General features: G+C 45.3%; 1 protein-coding gene across 2 annotated transcripts in view; it reads right to left on the bottom strand.

Moving 5' to 3' along the window:
* The window catches only part of RBKS (ribokinase), a 381325-nt gene that overhangs the window by 160592 nt on the left and 195166 nt on the right, over positions 1–25567 (bottom strand). For both annotated transcript variants that reach the window (XM_069236222.1, XM_069236223.1), the window contains one exon: positions 20330–20421. In XM_069236222.1, coding sequence (XP_069092323.1) covers positions 20330–20421 — 92 coding nt within the window. The remainder of the gene's footprint in view (positions 1–20329; positions 20422–25567) is intronic.

Here is a 25567-nt window from a genome sequence, read left to right as displayed (position 1 = left end):
ATCCACCCCACTCCAATCCACCCACCCCACCCCACTCCAATCCACCCCACCTCAATGCAATCCATCCCAATCCAGTCCACTTCAATCCATTCCAACACACTCCACTCAAATCCAATCTACCCAACCCCACTGCAAACCAATCCATCCCATGGCAGCCCACCACACCCCACTCCAATCTATTCCACCTAATCCAACCCACTCTAATCCACCCTAATCCAATCCACCCCACCCTAATCCATCCCACTCAATCCAATCCACTCACTCCAATCTACCACACCCTAATTATCCCACTCGAACCAATCCACTCCAATCCACCCACTCCAATCTGATCCACCCCAATCTGAATCAACCCAATCCGATCCTCCCCACTCCACTCCACCCCAGTCCACCTTCTATAGTCAACCACACTCAAATCCAATTCACCCCACACCACGCTAATCCAATCCACCCCACACCAATCCACCCCTTCTAGTCCCCCACACCAATCCGCCCCATTTCAATCCACTCCACTCTACTTCAATCCATCCACTCTACTCCAATCCACCTAACTCTAACCCAATCCAACCCACTTTACCCCATCCTAGTTCAGTCTATTACACTCTAATCCAGTCTATCCAGCCAACCCCACTCCAATACACCCCAATACAATCCAATCCACCCCAGGGAAATCCAACCCACATCACGCCAAACCTCCCACTACAATCTGCCCTGCTCCAATCCATCCACCCACTACTACTCACCCCACCACAATGGAATCCACCCCACTCCAATCCATCCCAGTCCATTCCACCACATGCTACTGCAATCCAATCCATCCCACTGCAGTCCACCACACACCAATCCAATCCACCCCACTCCACACACTCCAAACCACCTCACTCTATCCCAATCCAATCCACCTCACCCCATCCCAGTTCAGTGCACCACACTCAAATCCATCCCGCCTGCCATTCCAATCCAATCCAATTCACCCCACTCTAAACCAATCCACCCTACTTGTCTCATCTAATCCACCCCACTTCACCCTACTCCAGTCCAATCCGCCCCACTCCAACCTAATCCACCCAACACCTATCACTCCAATTCAATCCACCCCGTCTAATTGAATCCACCCCACTTGAATCCACCCCAACCCAATCCATTTTACCCCATTTTAATCTACCCCACTCCAATCCATCCACACTACTCTACGCCAGTCCAATACACCCCACTCTACTCCAATCCAATCAACCCCAGTACCTCAATCCACTTCAACCACTCCACTTTACTCCACCCTACTCCACTCTACAACACTTTCTGCCGCTGAACCACTGAACTCCACTCCATTCTACTCAACTCTACAACACTCTACCCCCCTAGTCTTCTGTACAACACACTCACAAATCCACTCTACTCACCCACTCCACTCTGACACACCACACCACTAACTTTTAGCCATGCTGAACAGCAGCCACACTGGTGTACAACATGGCAAAACACATTCCAGTGGTGTAAGGAAACTTGAGAGGGCCCCCCCTGCAAAGTACAAAGGAGGGCCCCCTCCGGACTCGCTCTGCAGCTCCTAGGCCAGGATACGGTGCTGAGGGCCCACTGGAGCTCGGGCCTTTTGTTATGCCTCTGGCCAAAGCCAATAGAGCTCTTGTAGAGGTGAGACCTACTGGCTTTGCCAATGCTCGTCTTACTTAGGAGCTGCACACGGCATCACCCACGTTTCAAAAGGACTGATATATTCGATTTACAACCTGAGAGGCTAGTTACAAACTGCTCCTTCATTTCGTTTATTTAAAGTGCGTGCTCTAGTTTTCCCTTTTACTGCTGGCAAGCTTTTTTCCCACTTCTTTCATGTGGTTGGTGGACAGAGACATCTGAAGTGAGTACTTACCCTGATATCGAGTCCGTTTGTTTGCTTAGCTTGTAACACTTCAGTTTTTCCTTTCAGGTCTTTATGGGACAACTGTTTGCCAGCATCCTGGGGCCTGTTGGAACTGGAAGGCCGATCTCGTGCGCACCAGATGTACCTGCCTCGCGCCTTTGAAGTCTTGTGGCGGAATGCAGGCTCTGCTAGAGCCGCCTTTTCTCCCAGGCATACAAGGAGAGCCGCGTGGGTGCGGCACGCGGATGGAGTGGACATCTTTTTCATGACAACAAAACGGAGATATGTCTTGTGCATTTGTCGGGCAGACGGAGCCATAAAGGCGGTTGGTCCTATTACTACGGTTCAATGGCACGTGAGCTGTAAATTTAGACACTGGCCTGGGCAGCCAGGATGAGTAGACTTTGAAACTGTAGTATACCTTTGATCCGCCCATTTATGCAGCTCTCTCTCCCGCCTGCCAGGGAGAGAGAATCCATAAACGAGCACTGGCAAAGCCAGTAGGTCTCGCCTTTGTAACCTACTGGCTTTGCCAATGGCTTCACGATGCTATGCAGCATGGCTAAAGTTTTAAAAAAACCTTTAACACGTCAATCTATGTCAGTTTAGAAAGAACATGCACCATGTATGAGTGCGACTCAAAAATAACGCCTGTGTTTTTTTTTTCTTTTATACTTAAGTATCCGAGTTGGATTGTTAACTTAAAAGAAGATAAAATGGAGCTGGGGGGGAGCGTTGTACCTGTTTTTTAAGCGTTTTAGTGAGAGGAGCAGAAGCTACATGAAGGGGAATGGCAAAGCCATGAGGGAAGAAGGAGCAGTGAAGCGACGTGGAGAAGAGAGGGTGAAGAACACATCCGGATGGGGACGGTGGGGGAGCTGAAGCAACAAAGAGGTGGGAGGACTGGGGAGCAACACAGGGGTGGGTGGGGGAGAATAGCAAACAACATAGGGGGTGTTGGGGAAGTGAAAGGAACACAGTGAGGGTGGAAGGAATGATGAAGCAGCCCCTGGGGGGGGAGGGGTACGAACACCAAAGCAGCATGGTGGATTGGTGGATTGTACGGGGGCCACCGAAGCAACACAGGGGGGGTCACGAAAGCAACAGATGAAGAGTGCTGGGGGAGCGCAGAAGCAAAAGCAACACGCATTTGAGAAAAAGGGAACATGTTCACTCTATCCCAATCCAATCCACCTCACCCCACTCCCAACCAATCCACCCCACTCCAGTCTAATCTAATCTAATCCACCCCACTCCACCCTACTCCAGTCCAATCCACCCCACCCCAACCTAATCCACCCGACACCTATCACTCCAATTCAGGAGAAGAGCAGAAGCAATAGGGATGATCACACCTGCGAGGTTTAGGTAGGCGGCAAAAAGCTGTTGGCAACAGAGAGGCAACATGGAGACATGAGATGGCCAGAAAACACACACACTCTACTGAGGTGCTTCGCACAAAAGAAACAAGTAGTCCTTGAAAAGCAACCAGTGGAAGCAGCAATGAAAACCAATCAAAGAGATTGTAAAGAGGCAATTCTTCATGGGAGGGACAAACACAGATTGACAATCTGAGACACGATTACAAACAAGCCAAATTAGGGTCACAAGGAAAGCCAAGCAATGGTAAGCAATGGGGAGGCTCTAAACCCCTCCATATTCTTGGTAATCCACAGTATGCCTCGCTACAGACAGCATATTTACTACTGGTAGGCTCGACCTAACAATGGACTTCATGCCGGCTCCATGGCCTGGCCAAAACAGTGGGAGTTACACATACGTCCCAGTATAACACAATTCACTTTCACCAGCCTTGCAACGTACCAGGGAAGATTTTCTTTAGCACACCCATTTGTTTCCCAAGGTATTCTCTCTCTCAAGCCTTGCCAAAATGTTAGGGAGGGGCAAACTGCACCCACACTTTCCCACCGTGCCCACAGACGGGTAAACAGTTTTTTATTTTGCACCAGAGGTGCGAGTCGCTGCTAATCGCTGCCATGGTGCCAGCTAGCCCTCTCAGTTTTGCCATAGGGCAGAGAGGGAATTGGTGCCCGCCTCATGCACGGAGCGAGGGAATAGTTTATACCACCCCTGCATTGCAAGGGCAGCAGTGTATTTCCCCCTTTCCCCCAATTGCACACTCACACCTCATAACTCACCCCTGCCCCACATTCAACAAATTCACCCCTGCCCCACATTCAACAAATGCAGGAGTGGAGGGTGCGTCCTATGCCTCTTGCCTCGTAGTGCCCTGATGCAGAAGGGGCATTCACTCCCCTTCACTTAACTTTGCCCAAGGATGAGGGGAATTATTTTAAAAACATGTTAAAAAAGGATGAGGAGGCTGATATGTTCTGGATTGGTCCATCGTGTCCCACAAATTCTCCATGTGCTGTTGTGAACACAGCACTATGACAGCGCCCGCTTCGTACTTGTGAACAGAGTAGTGCACAAGAGCTGGTAGTTGCCATGTTAGTCAGCGACACGCAATAGCTTCAAATGGACTCTAAGTTGACACAGAAATGACACTACAGGTTGCCTAGAAATGACCCAACCTTCCATTTGATCTTCCTTAGTTTGCTGCACCTTACTGTCAATAATTCTCAAGATCAAAATTACCCTCTACTGTACATTACTGTTTTGCAAAAATACGCTGGTGCATGTGCCACCCCATCAAAAGCACTTTCTTGCACCTACTGAAAATATGGCGTTAGATGGTCTTAGACTCTTTCATTATTGGACAAAGTGTCTCATTTGCTACATAATATAGCAAACCCTAAGCATCTAACTCTGTTTTTATTTAAGCACAACGTATAAGTGTTCACCTGCTCTACAAAGCGTTACTGCAACTGAATACCACCTCGCCACATCTAGAAGCATATTTAGTTATACGTAATATTACAGAATGCTAGTGTAATATTACATACAAGTTCCAGAAGTTAAAAATGTTCACCCTTCCAACTTTTCCAACAGGACTTAAGAGTCCAGGCACACTCACACTTAGGTCACCTGCACAGTCCAGTCCGGGTCCACTTGCTACTCTATAAAAGGACTTCTTGGAGCTTTGGAAGTCACAGTAGCCAACCGGTGCTCAGCAAACTGACCCTTGTAATGCACTTCTGAGTCCTTTGTACAAGTGGGAGCAGGTCCAGCCCTTCAGGTCTCCGCACAGGTCTGTTCTTCAGCAGGTCAAGGTGTGCTTTGAGGAGCTCGTGTGAGGTGCCACTTTTGTACAATTCACAAGCCAGTGGGCAAGTGTGACTTCTAGACAGTCCTTAACTAATCGGCAAAAAAATTCCCAAGGGCAAACCTTACCCATTTTGGAGCACAATTCTGTTTGCCTTACTGCAAACTAATCTATGACGCACCATTTTCAGGGAAACTCACAATGCCAGAACCTTCTGTTCCTGGAGGAAGCTGGTACCCAACTTAAGGGTCTGCCTAAGGAAGTGAACAATACCCTGCTCCCCAAATACACCACCTAGTTCTGGGTGAAAGCAGCCTATCCTCCCACTGGAATGGAGCCAGGATGACTACAGCTGGCCCTGGGATGAAAAGGAGTTCTCTTTCCCACGTCTCACTTTCAACTTAACCAAAGATAGGAAGCCTTCTCACTGGTCTCTTTCAAAATTAATGAAGTTCCTGAACCCTCTTCCACTGCCATACCTGAGAGAGGATGGGTCATATACCTCACACCCGGGTACACCCACCAAAAGGTCAAAGGGGAAAGTACTGACAGAGAGGACAGCTGTAGGCAGGCTAATGCTAGTCAGCCTTCTAAAGCGTCAGCCAGTCTAACTTTATAGAGTTATTTTTCCTGTATATTTATCAAAAATCCAACTTCACCACTGAATTGGGTTTTTCAGGTCTACACATTTTTATTGCTACCAGAGTATGCCAATGCAAGTATAAAGCATCAAATATTGCAATAAAAGATAAACAGTGAACATTAACAAAAGAACACTTTGACCCCTCCTCCTCAACCAATCCACCATCATCCATTTGTTCATAACCGGATTTCTGTACAAGAGACTGCCTATTATCTAACCCCTGAGGTGCAAGACAGAGAATCGCCATCCCTCTGGTACCCCCTCACCCCTTTCACCCCTCAGGAGGCAGTCTAAGGGATCTCACTGTAATCAGGCATTGCAAACCTAGGGTCTCTCCCTGGAGAGGGTCAATTAATGGCTGCCACACTGCATCTGACCTTTTACGTTCACCTCAAATGTCATAAGCCATCGCTAATAGGTTCCATAGCTGACGGGTCCAAGTTATCAGGACCAGAGGGCACTTGCCTTCCCAATGTACTGCAATATCCTGCTTCACCGCTAAGAGCATATGAGTAATTAACAGCCATTCATCTCGACTAATGCATTTGCACATTTTGGGTGCAGTCCCAGGATAGTTACAGCCTGGTCCATCGGAGTAGGTAGGCCAGCCGCCCTTTTTGTGTGAGTAAATACTTCCCTCCAAAATACAGTCAGAACTGGGCAGGACCATCATACATGTATCATTGTCCCCTCCATAAGACATCCTCTCCAACATTTTCCATCGCTACAGGGTAAAGGCGCTTCAGGATAATTTGTAACAGGTCTCCCTTGACTGCACAATGTGAACAATTTTTGGGATATCTCTCCACAGTCTCGACCATTCTGGTCCTGTTATTAATGTACCTAATGTATCCTCCTATTTGTGCATATATTACCATTTGCGTGTGTGGCCTAGAATTAAATGTATACTGTAAAGAGCTGGGATGAGACCCTGTAGGCTGGGAATAATTTCCCAAAGGGTGAATTACCCAGTGTCTAACCTGGAAGAGGCTGAGTCTGTCAGATTCCGTCAATTTATACCCAGCCTCACACTGACAATGTTTTGATTGTCCCCTTCATGTAGCATGGTACAATCTCCCATTTTTCATGCCGCAAGTCAGGACCAAGGTTGGTGTAATATCGGGTTTATTGAATAACCGGGTGAATGGAGACGGAAATTATGTCAAAAGTGTAACTGAAACAAGGAAATCCCACACATCCATTGAAGGGTGACATATCAGCGACGTAAGCGACTTTAGGCCTAGTATGTTTGGGGAGCCAAAGAATCAAATCAAATCAAATCAAATCCCCCCAGAATACCCCAAAGAGACCCGTGGAAGAGATCCCTGCCCATAAGCGGCCTTTGCTTTCCAGTTTTCCTCAGTGACTGCGCGAATGCGATCACCAACTGGTCGACTGCGTGACAGCTTTTTAGGTCAGGGACTCCCAAACCCCCCACCTCTCTGGTGCTCTGATGGACCTTCCTGTTTACTCTGGATTTTCCTTATGAGTGCAAAGCTCTTGAGGTGCAATGGCCACAGGCAGAGAAAAGTAATGTTATAGGAGGTGTTGAGGAATATTAACCTTCAGCTCAGCCATGTTCTCTATCCAAGATATGAAAAGTGGGCCCCCAACATGCCAAGTCAGCTTTTATTTCCCAAATTAAAGGAGGGTAATTTTCATTGTAAAGCCCCCCCCTAGTGGTGGAGTCAAATGGATTTCCAAGTACTTTATTGATTTCCTGCCCATTTAAAGGGTGAGACCGCTGTTATTTCTTCCTTTGTGGCTTGCCCCAGTTTAATGCCAAGGACCTCTGATTTGGAGAGGTTAATTTTAAAGCCACGGATTCAGTCACAGTTTGCAGTAGGGGCAGTACCACCTGGATGGAGTTGGCCAAGTCGACTAAGATGAAATGGATATTTTTTAACAACTTTATTTAGACCAAGTTTCCAAAAGAAAGGCTGGTGGGCAAAACTGCCTCTACATTTACTCGATGTACAGTGGTATGGTACAATATATTTGGTATTGGGTTAACTGTTACATCCTGATCCCCATTCAGAATTAATATCATATACATTTGAAACAATTCCCTAGATGGAAGTCATATCGCATGGGAGTGTGACACGCCGAGTACATCCCAGCTTTGAAAACAACTAGGTCCCACATCGCCCCTAAACCCACAGCCCACGACCCCACCTCCCGTATGGAGAGCATGTATGACATTTGTTCCGAATTCAGCCACGGGTTGCTGGGACTGCTCATACCTTCATCATCATCACCTACCATAGGGAATCTAACTGGTCTACCCTTCGTTCTCAGGTGGAGCCGACAGGACAGCCCTCACCAGCAACCTAGGGGTCCAGCAGCCGAGGTTCATATTCTTTAAAGATGAATTTAATTTTCAATAAATATTAAAACATATAAAACATTGGTTGAAGGGACTATTTAGCTTATTACAAACCAGTTTAAAAAAAATGGTACTTCAGTTTTTCTAAAAGAAACACCTACAGGCCCGTACTGTGGAAACAGTGTTAGGGGCCAGCTTAAATGTTTGACTTTTAAATACTAGGAACCATTCCTTGTGGGCTACAAATTCTTCTTTTGGGTGTCTTACACAATGTCTAAAAGTTGGGTTCCTTTCAGTCAAAAAATGCAGGTCTACCTTCCGGTTTGATAGCTACCGAAATCATACTACACAGGTAGGCCTGAAACTGTGTTTTCCATTTCCTTGTCAGCTTAGTGGACGGACTAACATGTGCTTCAGTCTACAGATGACATTTAACCTTCAATTCCATACGTATATTCATTCACCATACACTATACCTCTGCTGGAAAGTCAAATATGCCAATTGGGGATTAGATCATTTTGCCATGTTTTAGGAGTCAGAGCACATCCACTGGGGGCTGGTCAGCAGCGATCTGTGTGCAGAGTTAAAAAAACATCAATATCAGTCCGTAACAAGTGGGGGTGACCATGTAAAAAAGAGATTATTCCACTAAAGAGAACAGACTACAGAATCACAGGAAACAGACTGTTCAAAGAGAGCAAAATCAGTTGCACAGTATTTGTTAATTTATTAGAATATTTGCTGTGTGCGCCAAAACGGGACAGACACAAAGCACTTTACTTTTTGTGAATTCCTAAACAAGTGAGCTTTAGTTGTCCTTCAAAATGTCCAAAAATGGGAACAGTGTGAGGTCCTTGGGTACTAAAGTCTGCGGTTTTAGGGCATAGCATGAGAACATCGACGTAGTGGTTTTAGAGACACTGGATTTCCAGTATCGTATCAAATTTACTACTTGTTGAACAGACTTCTACTGTCTATGATAGGATTACCAGAGAGAAAATCTGATTGATGGAGAGGTGGGGCCTTGTTAGCGAAGAAGAGCATATCAAAGGAAGCTCTTGCTCCCCGCAGCAATCAATGGAAATTATTTAGAAGGCGAAAAACGTTGTGGTTGGGGCATTTATTACTACACAAACCAATAAGTCAGTCTTCATGCTTTAAAATCTACATTTTCCTTTGCACACATCATATTTTATGGTCAGTCCAAGCGGTTGTCCCCATTGCCCTGAAAACTGTTCCAAATGGCCTAACGTCAGTATTGCTTGTAACCATAACCTGTCATATCTTTCTAGAAATCATACAAGTTTGTTGACTTAGGTAGTAAAACGATACTGGATTGATTCACTTGCAGCTCTGACTCTAGCTATGGGCCGTTTGGTTTGTTTTATCTTGTCTGTTAGTGTTACATTTATAATCATATGCAGATTACATTTTAGGACTTCTAGGAAGCAGAGATAGCAACACTCACTGGCAGGGTCTACGTGCAAAGAAAACGCATCGGGCTATGCAAGCTGCTGCAATCACGTGATCTCTGGCCAATAGCAGAGCATGCAACATAAATGGTACAGAACCTGTGTCACCAGCAAGAGGCAGACGCCATTTTCTTTTTCCACAACAATATAAAATGCGTGCCTTTGATTTTAATGGCCGCGTTTCTATAGCAGCTAATTTAAATGTATTGATTTTCAGTTGTTTCTGTAGGTTCTTGCTATACCTGTTTCTTTTGTATTTTGAAATATATTATATATATATTCTTTATCGCGATTTAAAAACAAAGTTCAGCGGACTTCAATAAAGCAAAGACAAAAAGTTCACTCAGAAAACAATTGATGGAGATCAATTGAGTATAACTTTTTTTTCCTCACTTTCCAATCGGTGGTTATTGCGTCATCAAAGTGCCACCTGTTATCCACCCCGAATGGCCACTCAGCGGTGTCGGTAATGACATCCTCTAGAATCCATCGATGATGCACTTACTGCTCACCAACGAAGTTGCATAAGAGTTTAAGGTTAACACGGCCTGGTCTGCTTGAAATCTAAAAAGTATGTAATCACTAATGACCACAGCATTCAGGTAACTCCCTTAAAAGACCTTCATGTTGTTTCTAAACAGTATTGCCTCCCTGTCTTAAACATATCTAAGCCTGTGGGAGGTGTTAGTGCTCAGGAAAAATTTGCAGGGTTCCCACTCTAAAACATGTCACCCACTGTTCCAACATTGTCCTAAAAGTACAGCGTAACTGAATCATAAATCACCCCATGAATGCTGTATAATCCAGTGTCTAGTACCAAACAAAAAGGACAGGGGAAGAGAGGATGGGCTGCCAAAAACAGCACTCTCCCCTAGTCTAGTGACAAAAACGTAAAGATATTTGGGTTGGGTGTGAGCACAAGGACAATATCAAGATTGGAGAAGCAATATTGCTGGCTATAAGGGTGTCAGGAATATTATAAAATAAATTCTGACAAAGCATCAGCCAACAACCTAGGTGGCATGCTTCATTTTTTGGGCTGTCTCATCCGCCCGAATATTAGTGGCGGGTGGCACTCTTGCGGTAACAGGAAGTGTGTGATCTCACCTTCTCATGAAGTGAGGGATCCTGAGAACAATTCTAAACATGTCTTACAATTGTACAAGAATCTGTTTTCATTATGTTTTTGACGGGATATTAAAAGCAGAAAGACTGAAACATGTCCACCTAGATTTAAAAGATTAGGAATAATAATTCCCTTTATTGTTGTCACCGAGTGCCATGACCTACCGTCGCCAGGACAGGATAACGATGAGTGGTTCTCCACCATTCAGCAGTAAAAGTAAAGGGTTATGATCTGAGAGTGTTCTACTTATGCATTTGATGTTGGATGCAAGGCCATGAGGGAATGCAGAGGGCAAGGATATGTCTAATCTTGAGTGTAAATCATAAACTGATGTGTTGAAAGCATATTCCCCATCTAAAGGATGTGCAGCCCTTCAAGAATCTGTTAGCCCGACCAACCAACCGCAAAATCTCCCAGCTGTTATGTTATGAGCCATGTCAGGCATGGATAGATGGAATCTGTTCAACTCTATGTTCAGTACGCAGTTGTCATCTCCCCCCAGACCATAGGCTCTTTTAAAATGTAGGCCACCTGGGCAGAGAGATGGCTAACTTTATGATCTGTTTTGTGAATCTACACACAGTATCATCTATGGATTTCTAACTAATCTACCCTCTGATGCTATGTATCTACCTTCTCCATCTGTGTGATCCCTTGTAATCACAAAATGGAGCCTCTTGCTTAATCAGTATGAGAGCACTCCCGGTGTAGGAGGAGTAAGATGTACAGAACAGTTGCCCTCTCTACCTTTTTTGTACTTTGCTACCTACCTCTTTAGAACGTTGAGCCCCCTTTTATGAAGACACCTCCACAAGCCCTACATTACAAGGTGAGTTATGAACACATCTTTACCCAAACACAGAACTAACATAAACAAAGAACTCTCAATATCCCATCCTTTGGACTGGAAGTGTAAATGAGAGGGGAGTCAAAGTTCTTTTCCACTCTGTTTTTAATTCTGTTTTCACTTCTTTGGCGTGCGATTTGAGTAACGTAGGTGGGTATACGTAAGGCAATGAAATGTAGTGATAGGCTTGTTCACCGCCCCATACAATTTCATCTGCAATGTACCCCATGGTGTCACCTGCTAATCTCCATCAGATTCCCCAGTAGCAGATGCAGAACCCAACGATTTAGGGTCAGAGTCTCTTGGGTTGATAAATGTGCCTGCTATCCTCAGCCCAAGCTGGAGGGAGTACCTGGACCCTGCAGGCTCATTCCATTATAAAGAAGACAAAAAGTCCCAGTGGGTAGGCTTATTAGATGAACCATAATTCTAGGACTTTTGGCTACTGTGAGCAGTTCCGCTATCGGAATGCTGTTCGCCCAACTTCATCTTCCACCTGTTATTCCAAGGACTTGGCTGTGTCTTGCAGATCAGCTAACCGGTTCAATAGTTCACAGAGTTGTTAGTGTGGTTTCAGTTTGTTATGTTACAGTATGTTATGCTATTTGTTTTTGTAAAGCACACAAGTACTTGAGGTTTCTTGTACTGAATAACCTGAACCAAAACACATGATGGAACTGATTATTTGTGAAACAGAAAAAGTTTCAAATGTCTTCTAAACTTAATGAAAGAGGATACTGAGCAGACAAGTACTGCAAGAGAATTCTAAAGTTTAGCAGAGACCACACAGAAAGCACAGTCACCAAAGGAGATTTTTTGGGAACCTTGAGTAGATAGAAATCATTGCACCTCAAATTGCGTGAAGCTTTACACCATTCGAATTTGGCATCCAAGGGATCCAGAATTTGCGGGTAGACTGCACGATGGACTATGATCAAAGCTTTAAAGATTCTCTGACCCATAGGGAGCCAGTGACATTTATATATTTGGGGACTTTACGAGCTAGGGAGGCAGCCACATCTTGAATAAATTGCAATTATTTCAGAGATTTTTGAAGAGCTGATAATAAAATGACATTCCCATAATCAATACATGACTTCATAAGTGTGTTTATAACTGGAATGAGGTAATTACGATTCAAGAATGGAAGAATATTCCTGATTGTTTTAAGATGAAAGAAACATGAGCTTACAATTTTTGTTACATAGAGATCAAAGGTAAGACTGATGACAAGACAGATGCCTAAATTATGAACAGATGTAGCAGGAGGACAGGGGCTGATGATCGGTGGGTCTTAGAGGGTTACATTTTAAGAAATCCTGGTGCATCTACCACCGAAACAAGTGTAGATTGTGGGCGAGTGATAAATTGACCGAAAGGTTATGTGCAAGTCCAAAGATAAACTGGGTGTAGTCCGCATTCATGTTAAACTTTGCCTCGGCCAATGTTAAAAGTTGAGCTAAGGGACACTAGTAGATGTTAAACAGGAGCGAGGATAAAACTGAACCACGAGGGACACTATCGAGAACTTTAGGCTTTGACTCAAATGGTGGGAAGGTCTCAGTGTGAGAACATTCTGCTAAGTCAACCATTTTAAAACTGTACAAGAGATGACAATAGCACTGACCCTCAAGTCAGAATGAGTGGTCCACAGTATCAAAGTATCTTCCCAACAGCTTTTATTTGGCCAGCTGCCGGGTCTATGGCCATAGTAGCCACCTCCAGGGCTTTGTTTATCGTGCTTAGTATGCAAGCTAATTTGTCTGAGGGGCTCTACAAGGGCCACTGTCCAGCTGTTCTGCAGATTTAGGGGGTCATTCTGACCCTGGCGGTCGGCGGTGAAGTGGCGGGAAGACCGCCAACAGGCTGGCGGTCTTTTTTCATGTATTCCGACCATGGCGGAACGATTCGGAACGATTCACCGTTCCGACCGCCACGGCGGTAACGACCGCCGGGCTGGAGACCTGGGTCTCCAGCCCGGCGGTCGTCACATACCGCCGGCGGTATTCCAACCTGCCTGACCCCGGCTTACCGCCATGGATTTCATGCGGTTGGGGACCGCCATTCAATCCATGGCGGTAGGCACTATCAGTGCCAGGGAATCCCTTCCCTGGCACTGATAGGGGTCTCCCCCACCCTGACTCCCTCCCCTACCCCCCCACCACCCCTGCCACCCCCAAAAGGTTGCAGGACCCCCGTCCCCCACCCTGATCCCCAACATATACACACACATACACACATACAGGCACGCATTCATGCACATACACACACCCCCCGCATTCATGCACGCATACATGCACATACACACACCCCCCGCATTCATGCACGCATACATGCACATACACACAGCCCCCGCATTCATGCACGCATTCACACGCCCCCACAATATACACACACGCACACCCCCATGCACGCACACAACTCACAACACCCCCCCACCCCCCTTCCCTAGCGGACGATCACCTTACCTGTTCCGGTGATCCTCCGGGAGGGAACGGGACCCATGGGGGCAGCTCCGCCGACACCGCGACGCCAACAGAACACCGCCACAGCGAATCACAGGTCGTGGCGGCTCTTCGTCCGGAAACGGGCGGAGCGCTGCCAACAGTCAGAATGGCCCATGCGGAAGACCGCCAGCACTGGCGGTATTCCGTACGGCGGTCCCTCGGCGGTCTATTGAAAAGACCGCCGAGGTCGGAATGACCCCCTTAGTGTTTTGCCTAGGTTTGGTGAAAGACAAAGGCAAGGATGTTGGTGGCTGGTACTGTGATTTGCCCTGCTTAGGGTTACTTTCTGATAGCAGTAGTGTGATGCAGAGCAACCAGCAAGGCCCATTCATCTACTTTCAGGGCAATTCAATTCAGCAAAAGCACCAGATGGAAAACTTAAATATAATTCAAGCCAGTCTCACCAAGTTCTCTGGAATTGGTGACTTTACTGTCATACAGAAGGCATGGGTGATCCAGTTAGGCAAATGAATCAAGTAGAAAGAAAATCAAGTTAGTATCATGAAGAAAAAACTGCTAGAAATAGTTCAGCCTCAGGATCTGAGTATGCCTTTGTTTCAGACAGCACTTCAACATCTGTGCCAGTTCTGAGCCACTACTCCAAAACACAACTGGAGTGCCCATGTTGGTGTGCCCCAGAGCATGTGTAGCAGGCTACTGATAGTCTTTTGGTATAAAGTGATTGTGATATGACGGTCCCCAGGGACTGTGTCCATTATGTCACTAACTCAGGTTGTTTGTCAGGGGAAGAGGCCTTAACCACGACTCCCGAACAACGAAGTCGTGGACAATGTAAGCGGAACAACGCTTTCGTTAACCACGACTTACTTATTCGGTGCCTTAACCACGCATGTGCTGAACCACGTACATGCGTGGTTAAGGCACAGAAGAAGGGAGTCGGCTGAGGATGACGTGATAAGGTAAGTGGGGCTGTTTTAGGGGTGGAGGGTTGGGGTATTTATAGTTTTAGGGGATGAAGGGAGGGGGGGTCGGGTATTTTTAGTTTTAGAGACAGGGGTGGGGGTTCAGGTGGTTTAGGTTTTAGGGGTGGGGGGGTTAGGGTGTTTTTAGGTTTTAGGGACGGGGTGGGGTGTGGGATCGCAGTCATTTTAGGGGCGGGAGTTGGGGTGGTTTTAGGTTTTAGGGGCAGGGTGAGGGGTTGGGGTGGGTTTAGGTTTAGTGGCGGGGTTGGGGGGGTCGCGGTAATTTTAGAGGTAGGTGGGGGTTTGGGGTGGTTTTAGGTTTTAGGGGCCGGGGTCGGGGGTTGGGGTAGTTTAGGTTTTATGGGCGGGGTGGGGGGGTTGGGGTGGTTTTAGGGGCGGGGTGGGGGGGTCACGGTAATTTTAGGGGCGGGGTTGGGGTAGTTTTAGGGGCAGGGGTGGGGGGGTTAGTGTGGTTTTAGGTTTTAGGGATGGGGGGGTCGCAGTCATTTTTAGGGGCGGGGGTGGGGGGCCTAGGAGGTCGCAGGCTGGAACCATGCATGCCGTTCACTAATGCCTTTACCAGGAATGCCTTTACAACGAAAAATCGTTGATAAGGCATTTGTGGTAAAGGCAGTAGTGGTAACAACGCGGTGGTTGTTCCAACCGTGTTGTTCAGGCATGCGTGGTTCCAGCATGCGTTGTTCCGACATACATTTGTTTGTCAATGATACTCACTCCTGTGCTCGGCTAGGCAAGCAGATGGCCTAGCTACCATGTCTGTGCTCTATACAGGCTCTGATGAAGGCAGGGATGCCCCATCTCCCAGGCTGCTCCCAGCAACTCTGGGATGTGCTGGCTGACTCCCAAAGCCCGTCTGATCCCAGGTGTGCCACACACACCCCCAGCACCACCTGGGTGCAGGAGTCCGCAATCATTAAAACAAAAAGTTCACTCAGAAAGTTCTCATCCAATCTGTGACTGGAGTGCAATCATTAAAACAAAAAGTTCACTCAGAAAGTTCTCATCCAATCTGTGACTGGAGTGCGAAACGTTTTAATAAGGACCATCTAGGGTGCAGCATCACCATCCCTCACTTCCCCCCGTTTCTTAATCTCGGTGTTCTGAAGCCAGTGCGCACCTCTCTCCCTCGTTGCCTCACAGATACCGTAAGGCTGTCTGAGGTTCAGGGCCCTAGGCAGATCAATGAGTGCAGGATTGTGATAGAAGCAAGGTGGTCAGCAGAGGTGCTCCTGGAGGACACAACTCACTCCATTGGCTTCCGGCCATGTGCCTATACCGATGTGTACCATTCTGCACAACCTGTGGGTAAAATATTTTACACATCATTTCTCTTAGGAAAGCCCAAATCTGACATAAACATTCTGTCCTAAATTAGTGAGAATCCCATTCTCTATAATCAGCGTCACACAAAGTGCACACTTTAAGTGTGACCTCCCTCGTCTTCAGCTTGTCCACCTATTCTTCCATGCGATTGACTGTGCGCTCACTACTGGCAAAGGATTCTAATATCTGGATCCCTGACTGAACGAAGCTGGTTACATGTATGAAGACTTCCAATGCACTTCTGTCTTTGGTCTCCACTACGTTTTGGTGCAGGGCATTGGCAGCATCTACTCTTTCAATTCATCTGTGCGTGAGGGTGATCGATTCAAGATGATCACCTACATCAAGTGACAACATCCCGCTCCTAATGTCAAGCTTCTTGCATCCACTTAATGCCTTCCCATTTCCAAAAAGAAAGAGAAGTGGAGGTTTGGCCGTAGAGCAATTGGGTGGGAATGTATCCTTCAAGATCTCCAGGTGTCCCAATGCTTCCTAAGGATGTGATCAATTGAAGAAACCATAAAAATGAGAGTATCATGGTACTCAACATGGAATTGAATTACGAAGTAGGTTTAAGTTAAATCATACTGCATGCTTGCATTTATGAATGAGAATTCACTACTGGGAACCAAATGTAAGACTGAATTAAGGTGGTTTAATTAAACAATATTCCCTAAAAGACGAGACACTCTGTGGCATTAATGCACTAAATCAGTGGTTCCCAACCTGTGGTCCGGGGACCCCTGTGGGTCCGCGAAGCCTCCTCAGGGGTTCCACAGCTGCTTACAAAATTAAATAATATTAACATATTAGGTCCCCATATTTCATTCAAAATGAACAACCATATTATACCTTTGAAAAATGAGCCTGCAAGAGCAGCAGCAGAAAGAAGTCAAGGTCTTACTTAATTGTTAATTTACACAGTTAATTGTTTTAAAGCTTTGGCCCAGGACAATGGTATTTTATAAATTGTTAAATAAATGTCCTGTTGCTTTCTTCTATTGTTTGTTCTTTATTTAGTAATAATCCATTTAATCTGTGAATAACAGGGTTCTATTTTACACTTAGTTCTTTATCTCAAGCTTCAGGCTACAGAAAACCAGGCAGCTAGGATGGCGACAAGGGCCCCGGGACACAGTCACGATTCTCCCATCCCCCACAAACTGTCCATATTTGTGTAACTGTTAAGACCCTCTACATCATGGGTATTCGCAAACATTTTCCCAGGGGCCACAAAGTATGGTCTGTTGTGTGACCGAAGGCCGCACTGGTGCCAGCAGGGTGGCTGAGGCGGTGCTGGGGGGTCAGCGATTGTGTAAGGTGGTCGTAGGGGAAGCAAAGCATGTACATCTACTGGCTGAATTCCGAAATGTGAAACCAGAAAACCTGGGATCAGTCTCTGCTTTCCCCTTGATCAAACTGCATGATCCTAGGCAATATTTTTCACTTTGCTTCTTTTTTCATGATAATGGTATCTAAGAGGACCTCAAAATACATGACTTTAGAATGTGTGCTGTACAAAACCTTTTCCTGCGTTTGATTATAATGTTGTTCACATGTATTAGCAACCTAGGCCGAGGTGCAAATAACAACTGATTTTCCTCTTAGTGCACAATTGCATTGTTGTCAGGGTGTGGTGGGGAAGAATGAATGTTTCTAAAATCATGTTTGAAAACTATCACTTAAAAAAATACATCTCAATGCAGTGGTATGGTACAACGCTTCTGAGTGTTAATGACATGCACTTTTTTGGAGAAAAAAAACTTAATCCTAGATTTACACATGTGTTGCAATATGTCTATAAAAACAAAGGTGTTTCTAAAGTTAAGTGGTGTGGGACACCACCTTAGGTACTTCATAAATTCAGATAACTTGCAAATAAATGCTTGCCTGTTTCTTTAACATTTTATTTTATTATTAGTGCTCAGCAAGTTAACAGCACCAGTGTAGCTGTCCACTGGGGGGGGGGTGCCGGGGGTCGCACGGAGAGGGCAAGAGTGCCGTACTCTGAGTATCACTGCTCTACATAGTTCATCCTTTACTATCTGTGAATGTTCCCCATTCATTTCCCACAGACTTGTTAAATACACAAATTACTCCATTAGGCCAGTTCACTCTCCCTGACCATTCCACACTTTTGTTAATCCCAACATGGCGGTAGAGCGCTCTCAATACATGCTCCTCGCAATTGGAACACACTTCCTTGCAAGAACCAGTCCATGGCTAATCGTTTACAATTGAGACTCTTCATATGGCTTTTCCACCTCTTTAGTCTGGGCTGTCACAGCCCAGCACCAAGAGACTCTTTGGGTATTAGTGGGTTTCACAAAACAGACATAACATGCATGCTGTGCCATGAGTTACAAGGGCCTGGTCTTTTATGGGGATATGCGTCTTAGACCACATCCAGCGTAGAGCTTCTCTCTCTCCCTTATTCCGCATAAAGGAATGGTTCCAAATGATTGGCCAAGTTGTCATTTGTGTGGAGATCTCAGACTTCCTGGATATTACACATCCGAGCTTGAAGAATGGCAATCACAGACATTTCGTTACGGATCCGCTATTGCACCCCCGCTGGCAGGTGACACAGGAAGGAAGAGGGGGCCTTGTATTTAGGTGATTTACATGACAGTCCTATTAGTCGTATTGTCCTTGTGCGTCAGGTTGATGAACGCTGTCCACAGTGGACCTCCCATCAAACTCTTAACAGTCAGTGGTGATGACTCTTGGTGAAGAAGATGGTAAAACGTCGACTTGAGAATACTTGGGAGGTCAAACTGCCATCAACATGGGCCACAGATAGGTCAGTATGAACCTGTGAAGCAATGAGAGCAATTAACCTGAAGAGGTCTCATCTGAGGACTGGCATGTGGCACAACAGGAATGTAAGAATGCCTTTGCCAGCAGACTCTAGAACCAATACGCCGCCATCTAATGACAAGAACCAGGCGCCCACTGGTACCCCAGTGGTAACCCAACAGGCTAGACTGCATCAGAAGGTTTAAATATAAACTACGGGGCAGGTTTAATGACAACACCAGACCGAGCGATGAGTGTATTAACATCATGAAGCTAAACTGAGCCTTCTCTGGTAGGGCACATGGATCAGCCAGTCATCCAGTTATGGATACATCTCTACCTTACAACAGTGAAGAAAGACTCGAGCCAGACTTGGAATTTTGTTGAATTAATATCAAAAGGTAAGACCATATATGGGTAGTTCTTCTCTCGCTCCATAAACCTGAGATACTGGCACTGGGCTTCCCAAACACTAAGAAATACAAGTTGAGCTATTCAACTAGCTACGCCGTCCACAGCATCTGCATTACAGTGACTCCCCTATGAACCTCTCAAAAGGCATAAGTTAGTTTGAATTATAGAGGTCCTAACTTGATTAAATCCGGCCTCATGCTTTCCATTTTTTATATATATTGAATGTAAAACTCTTGCAATGGTGAGCTTCAGGCGCAAGTTCTATGATCCCCAAAAAATAAAGTCTATACTCCTCCAGGAGGAAAATTGGAGATATCCGATGAAGTCCTGGGATGCGTAAGAAGATACTGGCCAAACACATGGTCCAGCCTCTTTTCATGGAACGGAGCACCCAGCTATCTATGAAAATCGACCACTCATGAGGAAATTTGTTAACTTTTGATACAATATTGGAGTCTTAGTCGCACAATTCTTTGGGGGTTAAAAAGTAATGTATGGGGGTGCTGAAATGTTGCTGTTTCTCAAACGCCTCAAAGGCCCAGCAAAGGGCTGTGGGGTGAAATGGCCGCCGAACTAGTTCAATGATTATAGCCAAAGCCACACGCATGGATAAAAAATAAATACGAGATATATAACACGTATATCAGATATGGTCGCAGCTAGCTTCGGGTCTTACCCATTTGTAAAGTTTTGCATTTGTTTTTCAACTAGCCAGCTCTCAGGCATCATACAGGGCCCTGTATTCACTCTATGGACTATTACATTTAATACCCATACATAAATTCTCAGTTGTACGAAAGAAATTACATAATTATTTAATTGCATTTAACCATTTCGATTCCTTGTACAAAATGAAATAGCCATTACCTCACTCTCATTGCAGCAGAAGACGTCAGTGTGGGAATAGAATCCTGGGTCTAGGTCTGCAATGGCTGGTGCAGGATTAAATATGGTCTTTACTGAAACAGAATTAGTGGCTGTTAAAATAATTTACAGCACTCTCCTGATTACACAAATACTGTTCAAACAAAAAGAATGCATTACATGGACAATTTGGTCAGATAGTTAGGTGACAGTGCTTGCCAACCTCTAGAGCCGGTGATGCAAGAGGATGGGGTGGTGTGTGAGCGTGTGGTGCCTATGTTGAGTATTGTGTATGTGTATGTATGTACAACCCACGCTGTGGCACTTCATAGCGTGCGTAAACACTGTTGGGCCCAGACAAACACTATCTTTGTGAGGCCTGGTGTGTTATGAGTACCCATGTTTATGTAATTTTGAGCAGGTGTATCAAATAACTAAAAGTGTAGGTATTTTTGCTTCGGTCCGCTTTATAATCTTCCCTACTATCAAAGTGCATGTGGAGTTATAATAGTAAATACACATTTGATTATGGTCAATGACCAGTCCTCATAATTATGGGTATGGGTGGGTAGCGAGGGTGGGTGTGGGATGTATATCTATATTCTTCTTCCATTCCCTAACTTTGGTATCACTTTCTGATACATTTCCAAAATATCTGCAATCCCCAGTATTGATTTTTATGTTTTGTAAGTACAGTGCAAACTATTTTAGAGATAAGTGAGGCGAAAACAGGCCCTTTGTAGTGTCTCAGCTCTTAGATCTTCATGTGCTAGTTTTATACGAGTCAATACTCCCACACCTGCAGCCGATACTCGGGTAGACGCGCACACCTGCAGCCCTTACTGGGTTAGATGCACACACCTGTAGCCCTTACTCAGATAGAGACCCACACCTGCAGCCCATACTCGGGTAGACGCGCACACCTGCAGCCCTTACTGGGGTAGATGTGCACACCTGCAGCCCTTACTCAGGTAGACACGCACACCTGCAGCCCTTACTGAGGTAGACACCCACACCTGCAGCCCATACTAGGGTAGACGCGCACACCTGCAGCCCTTACTCAGATAGCCACGCACACCTGCAGCCCTTACTCAGGTAGACACGCACACCTGCAGCCCTTACTCAGGTAGACGCGCACACCTGCAGCCCTTACTCAGATAGACATGAAGACCTACAGCCCTTACTCCGGTAGACGTGCACAACTGCAGCCCTTACTCCGATAGACATGCAGACCTGCAGCCCTTACTCAGGTAGACACGCACACCTGCAGCCCTTACACAGGTAGACGCACACATCTGCACCCATTACTCCGGTAGACGCGAACACCTGCAGCCCTTACTCGGGTAGATGCACACACCAGCAGCCCTTACTCGGGCAGACACGCACACCTGCAGCCCTTACTCAGGTAGATGCGCACACCTGCAGTCCTTACTGAAGTAGATGCGCACACCTGCAGTCCTTACTCAGGTAGATGCGCACACCTGCAGCCCTTAAACGGGCAGACATGCACACCTGCAGCCCTTACTCGAGTATATGCGCACACCTGCAGCCCTTACCTGGGTAGAAGCACACACCTGCAGCCTTTACTCAGGTAGATGCACACACCTGCAGCCCTTACTCAGGTAGACACACACACCTGCAGTCCTTACTCAAGTAGACGCGCACACCTGCAGCCCTTACTCAAGTAGACGCGCACACCTGCAGCCCTTACTCAGGTAGATGCGCACACCTGCAGCCCTTACTCGGGTAGACACACACACCTGCCGCCCTCACTCAGGTAGATGCGCACACCTGCCCTTTGCTGCCTGCTTCTGGACTCGGAGAGAGATAGCAAACCTACAAAAACCTCGAAACCTTTTAAAAAAAGATTTATTCAACCTAACATTTCAGCCACCCAAGATGATATTTTTCCTACATAATTTTTGCACATAATTACAATTTTTCTCTGGAAGATAAAGTCTCTTTGTGGTAAGAGGCAGATCCTTATTTTGCGGGGCATTGTCAGTTTATGAAAGAGGTTAAACCGAAGTATGCGGTATTCAGTTTTTACTGCAAACCTTGGGGAAACATGACATTTGCAGTCACCAATGGAAAAAATCTTGGATTAGCAATAAAATGATTTTAATCAATTACTTCCTCCTTCTGTAGTGAAGTAATAGCTAGCTAAAGTTGTTTTTTAATATTAACCTGGATTATGAACTGTACACAGTGTGCACTTCTGAAAACAGGAGCTCAGGCATTATTTACATTTTGACCAGCTACTGTACACACCTACATGCCTTTCACAAATACCTTGGCACGGGGGAGATCATATATCTCTATTTTAATCTAGTCGCACTCACTCTTTGCAACAAGCATTGGCAAAGCCAATAGGTCTCGCATATGCTAGAGCTATTATTGTCTCTGACAGTGCCTTTTAGACATATTGTAGAGCAGTGTGCAGCATTGCTAAAAGTTATTTTTTTTAAAGCGCTATGACACAGGAACAGGAAACAAAAAAAGGCGCTATGACGCGACCAGTGCTGGCTGCGTCATAGCGCTTTTTTTCTCATGGTGGGTTGGGGGCAAAACAGACAACAGGAAGGTTGAGGTGGGAGGGAGGAAGCAACATGAAAAACATGAGGTTAGAGTTTGGTGGGAAGAAGCTATATGGACAATAGGGGCGAGGGAGAAAGAAGCAACATGGACAAGAGGAGGATGGAGGGAAGAGGCAACATGACAACCAGGGGTGAGGGTGGGGCAAAGAATAACTAGGACAACCAGAGGGAGGGAGATACGGATGGCTGCGCTAGCTGAAATGAACAAGCATTGGCAAAGCTAATAGGTCTTGCCTATGTGAGATCTATTTTCTTTGTCAATGTGTTTTAGCCATATTGTACAGCTAAAAGCTAGTGTTGTAGAGCAGAGCGGCATAGAGTGGAGTGTTGTAGAGTGGAGTGGCACAGAGTAGAGAAGAGTGACATAGATTGGGGTGGTGTAGAGTAGAATGCCAGAGTGTTGTAGAATGGAGTGTTATATAGTGGAATGTTGTAGAGAGGCATATACTGTTGTAGAGTGGAGTGTCACAGAGTGGAGTGGTGTAGACTGTCAGAGTGGAGTGGCATAGAGTGCCGTAGAGTGGAGTGGCATGGAGTGGAGTAGTGCATCATAGAGTGTAGTGTAGTAGAGTGGCGTGGAGTGACAGAGTGGCGTGGCATTGAGTGCTGTAAAGTGCAGGAGAATGTTATAGATTAAAGTGACGTAGAGTAGAGTACAGGCTTAAATTCCTACATTGGTGAGGGTGCTCCTTGTGGGAAAGAGTGGCGCTCAAGACTACGAGGTGAATATAAGTATTGGCATCAATTCTCACAAGGTGCACTCTTGGAGGACCACACCCCTGATCCCCAACTGTGTGGCAAACCAAACAGATAATAATAGTGAACAACAAGAGGCACTCGTTAAATCAGCATTAGTATATCAGATAGTGCAACAATATCCACCAAAGTTACTGCAATTGTCCTTTAAATTAGAACACCATACAATGTATCTTTGGAATGGTGTAAAATACAAACACATAAATTGAGAGACGAGGCAGTCTTCAGTACGATTCCAAAATTCTTGTGCTTTAATATCAGTGTCCAAATTCAATCCAGTCAGTTATTCAGCAACAACTGCCATGAGTGATGTTCCAATCTGACCCCACAGCCAACACATGTTTCGTCCGGGGGTTACCCCATTGACTTCGTCAGGGCTATAAATTTACCAAAAATAAGCCTAATAACCAAATTTGAACAATCATCAAGTACCAAAATTATTATGAACCTGTCACCATATCAGAGAACGTGGGATGGATAGTTGTGAACTTAAAGTGAGACAGGTGTTGTGAAATAAAACACACTCTGTAGTGTACAAGCCCGTGAAGGTGTCATCAAACGTGGTCTTTAACTGTGAAGTTCCCAAGAGAAACCTAATGGTGTAGGTTCAATCGTTTGTCAGATATTTGTGATGTAAAAAGACAAAATTGTATAATTAGAAATGAGCAATAAGGAGAAACTCTTATCTCTAAGGGCTAAGATACCTAAATGACCAACGGTGAACAAGGGATAAGTATGAAGCCTCATAAAATATGTAGTCTGCCATTGAACATGCAAGTTGACAAACGTGGGTTGAAAAAAGGCCAGTAACTGAGTTACCTGTTTAAAAAAATCTGCCATGTGTCACAAAACTTAAGGTGTTGTAGAAGTGGGTCATCTACTTATGAGCCAATATCATGCTCCATTCCAAAATCGCCTTTGTTTTTTTGTCCGTACAAATCTGCTAGATGATATGTATATATTTAGAACTCTGTGATAATACTAATATTGTTTCACGCAACTCAGTTAAACAATATTTTAGAACAGATGCCAAAAAGGCCCAAATGACATAATTATCAATACCCTTGAATGAAAAAAAGAACCCACCTGAATATGTAACAGTATGTAGACCGTTGCCATATGGACGCCTCTTCCGATCGCCAGTACGCGTCGGAGTCACTTCCCGCTGAAACCTTATCTTTACGGCTAAGAGTAGAAAGAGGACTGTAGAGCTCCTCTCTGATAGACGTTATCACCACGCAACGAAAGAACGCAAGACAGCAACATAGTAAAAGGACTAATATTCAATGAGCGCGGCCATCTTGTGAGGAGTTTTTTAGACATTACTCGATACATATGCGCAAAGAAACAAAAGGAGGAAATACAAAGTTCTTCTTTATGCCTTCAAGGTGCCTGAGTGAACGATTGGATTCCAGAATAAGAGTAAATTAAAGAAATTGCTTGTTAAGAAGATGGTCAATTTGGTAAACCGACTAACAGTGTTGTAACAAAATTCGAGAAGAGCCTGATCCTGATAGGAAATAGCTGCCATAAACATGCTGGCTCATATACATACAAAGGAAAGAAAGGTGTCCACCATAGGGATAAGTGTTAGACAATGATGTATACCTGCATCTGTTCCATGCTTAGAATGTTGATAATGTATAGCAAAGGTATAAAATAGAAGAAGAGAGCAGTATCGATGTGGGTTGAAAGTTCTGGTCCCTCCTGTGATGTAATAATAGGTTTTTGTCGATACGAAGAATCAGTAGTACAAAAAATCTGTCACAGCCAAAGTGTGAGCCATCAAACATAAATATGGAGCATCAATAAATCATGAAGGATGCAGAAATACCGGATTGAAATTCCATAGAAATAGTTTACAATTGTCAGTGCTTATCAGCATGAT

This window comes from Pleurodeles waltl, chromosome 5 (assembly GCF_031143425.1).
Source record: "Pleurodeles waltl isolate 20211129_DDA chromosome 5, aPleWal1.hap1.20221129, whole genome shotgun sequence".
NCBI lineage: Eukaryota > Metazoa > Chordata > Amphibia > Caudata > Salamandridae > Pleurodeles > Pleurodeles waltl.
This window is presented reverse-complemented; position numbering and strand designations above follow the sequence as displayed.